General features: G+C 35.4%; 1 protein-coding gene across 2 annotated transcripts in view; it reads right to left on the bottom strand.

The window, feature by feature from the left end:
- Positions 1-1,450: 1,450 nt before the first annotated feature.
- KIAA2026 (KIAA2026 ortholog) overlaps positions 1,451-14,215 on the bottom strand; it is a 128,286-nt gene continuing 115,521 nt past the window's right edge. For both annotated transcript variants that reach the window (XM_032849598.1, XM_032849597.1), the window contains 2 exons: positions 6,546-6,733; positions 1,451-5,504 (listed from right to left, as the gene is read on the bottom strand). In XM_032849598.1, coding sequence (XP_032705489.1) covers positions 1,879-5,504; positions 6,546-6,733 — 3,814 coding nt within the window. In that variant the 3' untranslated portion in view covers positions 1,451-1,878. The remainder of the gene's footprint in view (positions 5,505-6,545; positions 6,734-14,215) is intronic.

Below are 14,215 nucleotides of genomic sequence, written 5' to 3'. Positions count from 1 at the left end.
GTTTCAAAGGAAGTCGTTAGGTCCATTCTTCCCAAACATTCTCAAGCCCAGGCATCATGTGATGAGTTTTAACATCATTATAAATGTAACGTGGATGAGTATACAATCAGTATCCCAAATAAGATAATGGATATAAAGATTCAATAAATATAAAAATTTTTTAGGCTTTTAAATATAAAATCTATCTTCTTGCTTTGTCTTTTGTTTTTTAAATATTTATAACTAACCAATTACACATTGTGTGTGTATTCCCCATGTTGTGCCTGCCTTTTTTTTTTTTTTTAAATTTCTAATTGTAGTATAGTTAACATACAGTGTTATATTAGTTTCAGGTGCACAATACAGTGATTTTAACAATTCTATACACTACTCAGTGTTCATTGTGATGATAAAATCTATCTTTTATTTAAAATGAGGCATAATCTGAAATACCACAAAGTCAAACCCTGAGAATAAGCTGACCCATAAAAACTGTTTGCTTTACAATAGAATATAAATAACTGCTCTGTAATTGGAAAAACAAAACATAACAACAAAAGCAAAAAATACTTATAATTGAAGATGTCCATATTCATTTGTTATTCTAAATTAAAAAAGGGAAAATTCATGTTTTATCATTTTGGAAAATCAGTCAACTATGAACAAACACCTCAGTATAAAACTAGATATATCAGATGGAAACTTAGATAAAGGGTACATGGGACCTCTTCATACTACCATCACAACTTCTTGCGGATCTAAGACTTTTTAAAAATTAAAAGTTAGTAAAACATATCTGGGGTGCATTAACATAGACCAAACACATTGGTCTGAAAGATTACTTGTTTTGGTCAATGGAGAATTTGGTGGTAAAATGGGAGAAAAAAAGCAATGAAATTCAGAGTGAATTTTTACAACAGAAGTAATGTACAATCATGGAAAAGGATTTAAAGCATCAGGTCTCCTAGTTCAGCTCTACCACCCACTAGCTAGGTGACCTTGGACAACACCCTTAACCTTTCAAGAGTACTGTGAAAAATAAATAAGATATGTCAAGTAAAGTTTGTAAACTGTAAAACCTTGTACAAGTGCTAGCCATTAATTCAAATTTCCCAGCCTCAATTCCTTTTTGTAAAGGGCTGTTTCATTTTATATAATGTATTCTTACAATGAAATAAGAGCGCACTTTAAAAATGGTATTCAAACAAAGAAATACAGCAACTCAATTTATTACATGCAGATTCTTCTGCATTGTTGCTAACAGTTCACTGGTCCAAAATTACTAAAATACTTAAAAAACTATACATTATGTAAACAAAACATAAATAAGACAGCATAGTTCTTTGTACATATAGTTTAGTACAGGTTGTTAGGGATTTCGGAGTATGTACAATTTTACACCATGGACTGCATTTTCACAATGCATATATATATGTGTGTGTGTGTGTGTGTGTATATATATATATATATATATATTTATATTTTTTTTACAGAAACAAAAACAAGATTTCACTAATGACACAGAATATCACATTGTAGATAACACGATGCAATAGTCCAAATTCAAGAAGAAACATGTCAATGCAAGTGTGCAAAAGGCTAGCTTACTCCAAACTAGTAAAACTTGACTTGGTTCAATTTAAGCAATATAGACAGGGTAAATCCTAACTGTCTATTTTAAACATCCTTTGAAAACATATTCATACCAGTAAGTGAAATGGAATAGATCTTTTCTTCCCCAAGAAAACAAAGCCTTGTTGCAAGCTAATGAAAAGATACATTAAAACACATACACACAACTATGTATAGTATGTTTTCAACAGTGTAATAAAGTTAAAAATTTTTATGGGAGTCAAAACAATGCCCCATTATTTAAAACCTGGCTCGTTAAGTCTAGATTCAAGATGCAGCTGTGTCGGGCTTCTCTAAGTCAGATGAGTGAAAAGCAGGGAAGACAGAGGCAGGATTTCGATTAGCAGATACAACAATTTGAGAGAGAGATGGAGAGAGAGAAGAAACCTTAGATGCTGGAGTATTTATGGTATTCAAAATGGCTCCTTCTGGGCTAACCAACAATTTTTTGACTGATGTGTCCAAATGAAATACTGATGTGCTACTTGGCAATGGAGGATTAGGAGAGCGAATGGCAGAAACCAAAGATGTCTTAGCCAAAAGAGTAGAAGGAGACTTAATTACTGAAGTCAATGATACTGTTGGTGTGGGAGGTGGAACAGAAACTTTAGCAATTGTGTTTATGATCTGTGGTGTTGTATGTACTGTGGGTAGAGGACTGGCATTCCCAAGAGAGTTGACAATTTTTGTAGAGCTTCTTAGAGAATGTTTCACAGGGTGCCCACCTGAAGAATTATTTGATACTAGTGTAATTTTCTGGGCAGGGTTATCTACTGATGTAGGTGGAAGGCCTTGGCCACTGTTAAGAACTAAGGGAGGTCCATATTTTGGATTACTAGATATAAGAAGAACATGGCTGCCAGCTCCAAGACCTTGTGGTGGAACAACAAACCGTGTTCCATTAATCATGATCTGAGTGCCAGGTGCCAAAGGTGTACTGGTGTTGATGACTATTTTTTGCTGAAAACAAGGTTCACTCAACTGACCCCCTATCACACTATTTACATTTGATGGTGCTGTCGCGGTGTGAATGACAGACCCTCCTGGAGCGGAACTGTGACTGTGGGTTGATTTGACTAAAGCAGGGGACATCTGCTGGTTTGGCAGAGAAGCAAAACTGGAAATATTAATTATTTTACTTGGACTTGGTGAAAGGGGTGGCAATTCAGTCTGAGGTTTATTTGTGTTTATATTTGTTGGCACTGTAGCTGAAATCCCTGGTGACCGAAACTGGACAGAAGTCCGAGATTGTCTTTTAGAAAGAGATACAGAACGTGTGGCTCCTGGTACTGTTGCCACTTGTGGAACTGTGTTGATTATTTTAGGGGATATATTCACAGGTGTAGGCAAAGCAACAGTAACAGGGATTTGCAAAGCCGATGTTAAACATTTAGGAGACACTGGTTGTGTAGTTGAAATCAGAACAGATGATGCAAGATGTCCTGTTTTCACAGTTGATATAGCCACAGTGTTTCCGAGATTTGATGTGCAAAGTCTATTTGACAAAATAGGCATAATTCTTGAAGAGGTATCATTTCCACTAACTAAAACAGGAGGTCGTGTCCCAACTGAAGCAGAGGTTGAGGTCACTGAAAGAGAACCCAAAGACACATTTGCTCCTGTTACTGAAAACATGTTTACTGCTCTTGTTGCAGAAACCACTGATTCATTGACAGGAGTAAGATTTTGACTCACAAAATTTGAGTTTACTGGAATTGAATTACCACTTGTTGACAATGGCAAGACATAGCCCTTGGTACTTTCTTCTTCTCCTTTCGGGGTTACATTTTGCAATAAGTTAATTGATGGTATAGCTGGCACACTGCCTGAACTGTTTACAATTGCTTGACCTATGTTAAGTCCAATTTTCACATCTTTTATCTGAGACACAGTTGGTGATGAATTTATTTTTATTGGTGCTCCCACTGTAGATGGAATTAGTACTAACTGGGGTTGTTCTGGAGTCTTAACATAGGTTTTATTCAAGGGGGGAGGAAGAGTTTGTTTTAATGGTTCTGCCACAATAGTTGGAGTTGAAGTGCCACTGGGAATTGGAGCATTAATAAAAACTAATTTCTGGGCTGAGACAACTGTAGATGTTGATGCAGGTGTCACATTAATTGCAGTTCCACTGCCAGAAGAAAGAATAGAGGGAGCTGACACCAGCATAAGTTTGTGAACTGCACTCCCACTGATGACATCTCCACTTGTTGCTGCTGTTGCTTCTGATCTTGTAACAGGGAAACTTTTTGTGAAATAATCTACTTGTTGCTGTTTACTTGAAGTATGAATAACATTTGCACTGGTTTGTCCAAAATTTCCTGTTGATATGCTAATTACACTTACTGAATTATTTGCTGTTGAAGGCAGTAGAGTACCAGAAGAAACAGAGGACTTTAAGGGAGAAGAAGGCGAAGCTTTATCTATCACGTGACCCAAATTACCACTGTAGGAAGGTTGGCCTAATGTAAGCTTGAGATTCTTTCCCACTGATGGATTAAAGCCAGATGGAATGGAAACAGAAGTTGGTGTTTGGCTAAAAGGTGGGAGACTAGATGTAGTAGTCATTCCAACTGCGGGTGAAAAAACAGAGGATGATGTTGATTTGGGCACCAGAAATGCCTGAAGATGAGGAGCAAAAGTGAAAACTGAACTTGCAGATAAGCTGTTGGGTGAATTTTGATCTGGACTGGTCTGTACTTTTACAACTCCAGTGTTCCCACCTCGTGTCCTAACAAGAATTGACTGTGAATCTCTTATACACACAGTTTTCAGTTCTTGCTTTGCTTCAGAAGAATCAGCAGTTTGTTGTGTAAAACAGTTGAGGGAACTACCAGGATTTGTAGATCCACCTAGTGTTGTTGCTGGTAACAGAGGCTGAACTGTTGAGGAGATGGTGGATGAAGCAATGGGCTGGGAGAATGTAGCTGCTGAAACTGCATTCTTGACTTTTCCTGACTCACTCTGGCTAGTCTTAACTGGAGGTATTAATAAACTACTTATGGAGGTTACAGGTGACAAAGGCTGTGGCCTACCACTACTTACATTTGACAAAGGTGTAACTGTCCTATTGAAAACTATATTAGTTAGTTGGTTAGAAACAGTTCCTGCTGAGCTGACAAGAACTGATGGTAAAGAACAGTTTACATTTGCTGTCTGTGGGAAAGATGAACAATGATGTTCTGTACCTTTCTGTTGAAGTGGCAGTATTTCTTTTGCAACTGCTTTCCCTTCCTTGTGCTGAATCACAACATTCTTGGGCAGAATGAGAACCTGCTGCATGATTTTTTCTCCTGTTTTAGGATCTAGCACAGGTTGCATCTGAATCTTCACAGAGCTGTTTTGGAGATCTATGGGCAACCACTGGCCACAAGGCATTTTGTATACCATTTGTAAAGGACCTTTTGTACTGGTGTGGCAGGTCAATGCTGGCTTTATGGGGCTGGCTTCTAGAGGAGATATAACTGGTTTATCCACTGTAGGAGCACTTCTACCTGTGGAAGGGGGCAGTTGATTTGTTAAGGTCACTTTGTTCCCAATATTCTTTGCAAGCAAGGCCTGAATAGGTTTGGTCCCTTTCTGGAGAACAGATACTGGTGTTGAATCCATTGAGGCAAATGACTCTGGAAACAGGGGCTCTGCATGCTTTAATTCATTCAAACAGTCAATTTGCATCTCACCTTCTACATGCTCAACTGTTGTCTCATTTGTGCTTAACTTTGCTTTCTTTCTTGGAGAAAGCTCTTTTGTGCTATCATCCAGATAATTAGTTTGTTTAGACTGTCGTTTAAGTGTTTTAGGCAGTATCTTCGGAACATCTTTAAAAGGCAATTCCTTTTTCAACAACTTGCTTCTGGCCATAGGAAAATCTATTTCTGACAGTTTCATATCATCTGAAAGTTATAAAAGCAAGCATTTTGTTTAAATAAAACAGCAACTGAATAGGAATAATAAGATCAATCATAAAAAAAGCAAGTCAGTCTCTGAACTGGCAATTTATTAAGAAGTCTACTTTAGGATGATTCAATATTAGAAATTCAGGTAAGGTTGATATTTTGATAGCGTAACCATTCCCAAGAACTATGTATTAATGAATGGATTATTTTGTTCAAACTCTACTAATGCTGCTGCCCATACAAATGCAGAGGAAAATTTACATCTCACAGATACTCAAATCAGCAATTAGAGCCCAGAATTCTAATTTTAGTTTCAGAGACTCAAAAGGATGAAAAATGTTCAGCTTTTCCTGGTGTTTAATTATTCATTCTTACAGTAAAAAATTTATGTTCATATCTGGTGAAACTGGGTGGATGAGAAGCTACTCTTTTTCAATGCACCAAAGACATGAAAAGCAGGCCTAATACATTTCTAACCACAAATTTTCACACTTATCTCTTATATAATGAAAGGAAGTTTTTTAAACTAGATTTGCAGAAAAAGATAACTACATTTACAGAATAACATAATCTGATAAATTGAAATGCATTACAGATAACCTAATCCAGCCTCATTAGAATGATATGTTCAATCTGAGGTTTATTTGGCCATCAACCTTGGTCATTTCTCATAAAAAAATCTTCACAGTATTAGGAACTTATGATGTTGCATTTAAATCAAACAGCAAAAACAGTGCTTCAAAAATAGTAATAAAAAGAGGATGAACTTAATTTAGAGGGATTGTAGATCAAAGATGTGTGGTCTATAATGTGCAAAAACATGCCTACAGCTCAGAGGCAGGCACTGGCTCCAGATATTCCTAGAACTAAAATAATGACTCCAAGGGACCTTTTATAAGGACACAAACATTTCAAAATATACCAGATTTCCCTAATCAGTACCTACCATTAACCAGATTATCTTTTACCTCAACAAAAGATACTAAAACTTTCTTTATGGTTTTAGTTGTTGATTTAAAGGAAAGTTTTCATAACTACCTGAATCAAAGTGATCTTTCTCCAGGATATCTAGAGGTTCTGTGGAGTCTACAGACTTACTAATTTCTACTTTAGGAGATTCTTTTCCAGGATCTCCTTCACCTTCTTCAGTAGTCCACAGTTCTCTAGTAAATTTATCATGATCAGGCTGTCTTCTGAAATCATCATAGTCTTTCTTTAGGCGGCTCCTGAAATAAAATGCCCAACAAAACAAATAATACATATGTATTAGACTCTTGGAAGCTAAACTAACTTTTATTATTTTAAACAATATCTTGAAATACTTTCAATTAAGTCACTAAAAGTTACATTATCAACAACAGCTGAACTATGGGCCCAAATGTCCATTGACTAATGAATGGATAAAGAAGATATGGTATATATATACCATGGAATATTACTCAGCCATCAAAAAGAATGAAATCTTGCCATTTGCAACAACATGGATGGAGCTAGAGTGTATTATGCTAAGTGAGATAAGTCAGAGAAAGACAAATACCATTAAGATTTCACTCATATGGGGGATTTAAGAAATGAAATAGATGAACATAGGGTAGGGGAAAAAAAGTAAGGGAGAGAAACAAACCATAAAAGGCTCTTAATGATAGAGAACTAACTGAGGGTTGATGTCAGAAGGTGGATAGAGAATGGGGTAAGACGGGTGATAGGCATTAAGGAGGGCACTTGTTATGATGAGCACTGGGTGTTATATGTAAGTGATAAACCACTGAATTCTACTCCTGAAACCAATATTGCACCGCATATTAACTAACTAGGATTTAAATAAAAATTTCAAAGAAAAAAAGTGCATCTAAGATGCTTAGTTCCATCTTGCCAATATTTATCTTTAAAGAGAAAACCCAGGGGATGTGTAGGCATAGGAAACTGAAAAAGATTATATATACAATTTCAGAATAGAGTGTTCAAACATATCACCAATCTATCTTTCTAAAGGCTGCTGAAAGACCTATTAAATGAGAGAAAGGTAATTTTCTTCTAGCTGCACGAACAGAAATATATTTGAAATAGTTTTATAATTACTGATTATAAGATAGTGAAAAAGTCCATTTAAAAAAGTTAATCAAATTCTAAACACTCCATAAAAAAACTCCTAGAAGTAACAGATGAATTCAGTAAAGTTGCAGGATACAAAAATTAATACCCAGAAATTGGTACTATCTCTATACACTAATAACAAAGTAGCAGTAAGAGGAATTAAGAATACAATTCCATTTATAATTGTACCAAAAAGAATGAAATTCCCAGGAATAAACTCAAAGAGGTGAAAGACCTGTACTCTGAAAACTATAGAAGACCAATGAAAGAAATTAAAGATGACACAAATGGAAAGATATTCCATGCTCACTGACTGAAAGAATTAATATTGTTAAATATTCATACTGCCCAAAGCAATCTACAGATTCAGTGCAATCACTATCAAAATACTAAAAGCATTTTTCACAAAACTAGAGGAAAATAATACTAAAATTTGTATGGAATTACAAAAGACCCTGAATGGCCCAAGCAATTTTGAGCAACAAAATAAAAGCTGTAGATTGTATCACAATTCCAGACTTCTAGATACACTACAGAACTGAAGTAATCAAAACAGTATGTTATTTAAACAAAACCAGACACACAGATCAAGGAACAGAATGAAGACCCCCAGAAATAAACCCACAGTTATATGGTCAATTAATTTACAACATAAAAGGCAACAATAGGAAAAAGTCTCTTCAATAAACGGTACTTGGAAAACTTTTACATGTAAAAGAATGAAACTGGACTGTCTTCTAACACCATACACTAAAATAAACCCCAAATAGTTAAAGACCTAAATGAGAGACCTGAAACTACAAAAATCTTAGAATAGAGGATGTAATTTTTCTAACACTGGCATGGCAACATTTTTTCTAGATTTGTCTCCGTTTTAAAACAAGGGAAACAAAAGCAAAAATAAACTACTGGAACTATAAAAATATAAAAAGCTTCTGCACAGCGAAAGAAACCATCAACAAAACAAAAAGGCTGAATGGAAAAAGGTATTTGCAAATGATATATCCAGTAAAGGACTACTAACCAAAATATATAGGGAACTTAACAACTCAATACCAAAAAGCAAACAATCTGATTAATTAATTAATTAATTAATGTGCAGAGGACCTGAACAGACATGTTTCCAAAGAAGACATACAGATGGCCAATAGACACATGAAAAGATACTCGCATCATCAGAGAAATACAAATCAAAACTACAATGAGATAGCACCTTATACTGTCAGAATGGCAAAAATCAAAAAGAAGTAACATATGTTGCCAACATATATGTTGGCAAGGATGTGGAAAAAAATGAACCTTGTACACTGTCAGTGGGAATGTAAATTGGTAAAGCCACTGTGGAAAACAGTATGGAGGTTTCTCAAAAAAAGTAAAAAGTAGAAATACCATATGATCTGGTAGTTCCGCTACTGTGTATTTACCCAAAGAAAAACATTAATTCTAAAGGATATATGCACCCCTCTGTTCACTGCCGCATTATTTATAATAGCCAAGATTTGGAAGCAACATAAGTGTCCCTAAATAGATAAATGGATAAGGGAGATAATGGTACCTCTCTCTCTCTAATGTGCGTGCGCACGCACACACACACACAGAATTTTATGCAGCCTTCAGAAAGGATGAGATCATGCCATTGCAACAGCATGGATAGATCCAGAGGTTATTGTCCTAAGTGAAATAAATCAGAGAAAGACAAATACCATATGATTTCACTCATTATAAAATCTAAAAAAGAAACCCAACTCAATAAACATACAACAAAAACAAGCAGAGTCTGACTTTACAAATACAGCGAACAAACTGACAGCTGCCAGAGGGGGTAGGGGGGTGTGGGATGGAAAAAATGCATGAAGGAAGTTGGAGATACAAGCTTCCAGTTTGGGAATAAGTAAGTCACAAGAGTAAAAGGTATACTGTAATGAATACAGTCAATGATGTTGCAATTGTGTTGTATGGTGACAGATGGTAGCTACACTTCAGGGGAGCACAGCATTATGAATAAACTTATCCTATCACTATGTTGTACAACTGAAACTATAACATTATGTGCCACCTATACTCAAAAAAATTGTTTTAAAATGTTAACCAAGAAATTCTAGGAAACAGTACTTACTATTTTTGATTTATACAGACAATAGCAAATTAAAAAAAAATCCATCATTTAATCCTGAGAGTAATCATATTTAAACATTTTTATCTCACTAGAAATATTTTTTTTAATTAAACATAGAGAAACAAGCTGAAAAGTGATCTTTCAGTGACCCTTTTCACATAGAAACGTAACAGCTGTATTTCTGTAAAGCTATGGAGAGATGGAAACATTTCCAAATGATAGACTATTTTAGAGATCCTTTATTATTTCTTTTGCTTTCAACTGTGTTTCTCTATTCTACCCCTAAAGTTTACTTTAGTTTATTTTGTTTGAAAAAAATCTGAATATATATTTTCCAATTTATATTTACTACAAATTCTTATTTGTGCATACTGAAGTTTACGTCTCACCTCTGCCACCACTGAAAAGCTATGAGACTTTGGGGAAGCTCCTTAAACTTTCTAAGTATCGGTTTACATCGTAACAATGGGGATAACAGTACTTGCCTCATAGTATGTATGGCACACAGAGTAACTGTAAAATTAATCTCCTTTTAGAAATACCTACATGGGGGTGGTATGAAGTTCCTTCCTTTTCAGCCCTCTTCTCTGTCTCAGCTATTTTGTTCTATTTTCTTTTCAGGGAAAATAGAAGTAATCAGACAAGCAAGTTCATATGCTCACGTCTCATCTGCCACTTAATTTCATTTGTACTCATATTCTGTCTTCCTATCTAAAGTAATCCCTCTCTTTATGCATCTTCTCTCATCTATCATGGGTATTACTCTACTATGTCCCTTCCTTTTCCTAAGTCCATTTTAGCTTATTAGCTCATTTCTATCATTATACAGAAAGCTATTTCTCCACTAATGACAACAAACAAAACAAAGCACCTTCTCTCTCTTGACTCCAACCTGTCCTTCCAGCTACTGCCCTGTTTCCTTTGCTCCACTCCATAACAAAACTCCAATCCCTCTCCCCTAATTCTCATGAATAGACTCTACCTTACTGAACATTCCTTCTCTGTCTCTTCTGCTGAGTCTTACTACTTTCCACCACTTCTAAAGGTTGGAATGCCCCAGGGTTCAATCTCTCCTCTTCTCTATATGTGCTCACATTCTAGATGATTTCTACTGGTTTCATAGCTTAAATATAATCTATAGCCTGACAACTCCTAAATTTATGCCTCCATCTGGCTTACTCCCTTGAACTGGGACTCATATACTAAACTGCCTAAATAAGTTCAGCTGGATATCTAGAAATTGTATCAAACTTCACATGTTGGCCCAAACTCTTGAATCCCTTCCCTGCAAACCTGCTGCTCCTTTAGTTTCCCCTATTTAAACTAATGACAATTCCAGTTGTTTAGACCAAAAATATTGGGCATCATCTTTTTACCCTTCATTTTTTTTTTCTGACACTCTATATCCAATGTTTAAGAAAATTCTGCCAGTCCATCCAGAATTCAACCATTCCTTGCCATCTGCATTGCTATTATTGGGGAACACCATCAAAAAGATGTTTACTGCCAAATGACCCATGAGTCAGACCTAGGGACTCAAAGGCTCCTCATTCCTTCCTTTTGGAATATAGATTCTACTTGCCTTTCCTGCTTTCAGAGGCTGCTCCAAGAACAGTCTTGAGACAGTGATGGGATACTGAAAACACCTGTATAAGATATGTGGCTGCATCCAGTTAAGGCTTCTTATATAAAGTTTTAAGAGCTGGTGGGCAGGTGCAGAGATCCATTTGTGTTGCTGCCCCCCAAGACAAGCCTCATTGAATTTAAGTTCCATTTACTTAAACTTTCACCTACAAATGTGGAGTGGCCTGATTCTTTCTTTGTTTCTCCTTACCCTCTGAATACAAATGCCAGTTTCAGATGTTACAGGGAAATTCCTAAGAGGACTGCAAATCAACAGCTAGCTACTACCCTGTTCCAAGCCACCATCATTTTTTTTTTTGCCTGGATTATTGCTTTTTGTAACTGATTTCCCTGTTGTCCCACTTCACTAATCTCAACACAACAGGCAGTGTGAGTGCTTTAAAAGATAAGTCAGATAATATCCCTCCTCTGCTTAAAAACCTTCAATGTTTATCTCATATTAGAGTAAAAACAAGTCCTTAAAGGCATACATGACCTGGCTGTGATTCCCCATACTTTTCTGATTCTTGACTCTTAGCACTTTCCTCCTCACTCACTCAGCCCTGGTTCACTTGTCTCTTTGCATTTCCTCTAAATGCCAAACATGATGCCAGCCTTAGGGCTTCCACATCTTTTCTTTCAGGTATCCACATGGCTCTCTCCCTTCTTTGTTTCAGGTCTCTGAGTATCACCTTATCAGGGGAGCCTGCCCTGACACCCTATTAAAAGAGCAATCATCATCCCATCCAAGCTAGGCATTTCCTATTCTCCTTACCATACTTTATATTTCTTCATAGCACTTATCACTAATTGACATTTTGAGTTCATCTGTTTACTCCCAGAATGCAAGCCACAGATGAAGTCAGAAATCAGTAACAGAAGGAAAACTGGAAAATCCAGATTTATGGAAATTAAACACACTCAAATAACCAATAGAGCAAAGAAAGTAAAAGAAAAATTAGAAGATACCTATAGATAAATGGAAATAAAAAACACGACATGCCAAAACAGTGCTAAGAAAGAAATTGAGAGCTACAAATAAATGCTTATACCAAAAAACAAGAAAGATCTCAAATCAACAACCTAACTTTGTAACTTCAGGAATTAGAATAAGAAAACAAATTTAAAGCTAATGGAAGGAAATAATAAAGATTATATCAGAGATCAACAAAACAGAGAAGAGAGGAAGTCAATGAAATCAAAATTTTCTTTTTTGAAAGTATCAACAAAATTAACAAGCTGTTAACTAGATGAACTCAGACAAAAAAGAGAGACTCAAATTAGGAAAATCAAAGATGAAAGTGAGGCCATTATGACTGATTCTATAAAAATAAAAAGAATTATAAGATTACTATGAAAATTGTATTCCACCAAATTGGAAAACTTAAATGAAATAGACAAATTCCTAAAAGTAAAAACCTACCAGGATTAAGTCACAAAGAAACAGAAAATCTGAATATACCTGTAACTATTAAAGGAGAATGAATAAATAATTTAAAAATTTCTCAACAGAAAAGAGCTTTGGATCTGATGGATTCACTGGTGAATTCTACCAAACATTTAAAAAAGAACTAGAACCATTCCTTTTCAAACTTTTCCCAAAAAACTGAAAAGAAAGACACACTTCCTAACTTATTCTTTGAGGTTAGGCATGACACCAATGCCAAAGCCTGACAAGGACACTAAAAGAAAACTATAGATGAGAAATCTATAAATGATATATAGAGAATATATTTCTATATCATATATAGAAATACATATATATCTATATTTATATATATAGATATGTATCTCTATATAAATTGATATATATCTATATATATAGATATATTTCTATATTTCTATAGAAATCTATAGAAAACCACAGATGAGAATTTTTTTTCTTTTTTTTGGTTTATATTTTAATTCCTGTTGGTTAACATAGTGTTACACTGTTTTGAAGTGTACAATATAGTGATTCAACAATTCAATACATCACCCTGGTGCTTACCACCAGAAGCTCACTCCTCAAAGCCACCACATATTTAACCCATGCCTCACTCACCTCCTTTCTGATAACCATCAGTTTGTTCTCTATAGTTAAGCGTCTGTTTCCAGGTTTCTTTTTTTCCTTTGCTTGTTTTGTTTCTTAAATTACACATATGAGTGAAATCATGGTATTTGTCTTTTCCTGATTGACTTATTTCAATTAGCATTATACTCTAGCTCTATTCATGTTATTGCAAATGACAAGATTTCATTCTTCTTTATGGCTGAATAATATTCTTCTGTGTGTGTGTGTGTGTGTGTGTGTGCGCGCGCGCGCACATGCGCGGATGCACACACACAAGTGCATACCATTTCTTTATCCATTCATCAATCAATGGACACTTGGAATGCTTCCATATCTTCACTATCATAAATAATGCTCCTGTAACAGAGGGATGCAAGTATTCCTTTGAATTAGTATTTTTGTATTTTTTGGGTAAATACCCAGTAGTAACATTGCTGGATCATAAGATGGTTTTATTTTTAACTTTTTGAGGAGCCTCCATACTGTTTTCCACAGTATCTGTAGCCAGCAGTATTTATTCCCACCAACACTGTAAGGATTCCCCTTTCTCTACATCTTAGCCAACATCTGTTTTTATGTTGTTGATTTTAGCCCTTCTGACAGGTGTGAGGTGATTTCTCATTGTAATTTTAATTTCCAAGTCTCTGATAAATTATGATAAGCATCTTTTTATGTGTCCATTTGCCATCTGGATATCTTTTTTGGAGGAATGTCTGTTCACGCTGCCTATTTTTTTTAAATGGATTATTTGCTTTTTGGGTGTTAGTTGTATAAGCTTTTTATATATTTTGGATACTATCCCTTTGTCAGATATGTCATTTG

This window comes from Lontra canadensis, unplaced genomic scaffold (assembly GCF_010015895.1).
Source record: "Lontra canadensis isolate GAN:19392208 unplaced genomic scaffold, GSC_riverotter_1.0 scaffold234, whole genome shotgun sequence".
In the NCBI taxonomy this organism is placed as follows: domain Eukaryota; kingdom Metazoa; phylum Chordata; class Mammalia; order Carnivora; family Mustelidae; genus Lontra; species Lontra canadensis.
The sequence above is the reverse complement of the archived record's forward strand: the minus strand, read 5'-3'. Positions and strand labels throughout refer to the sequence as shown.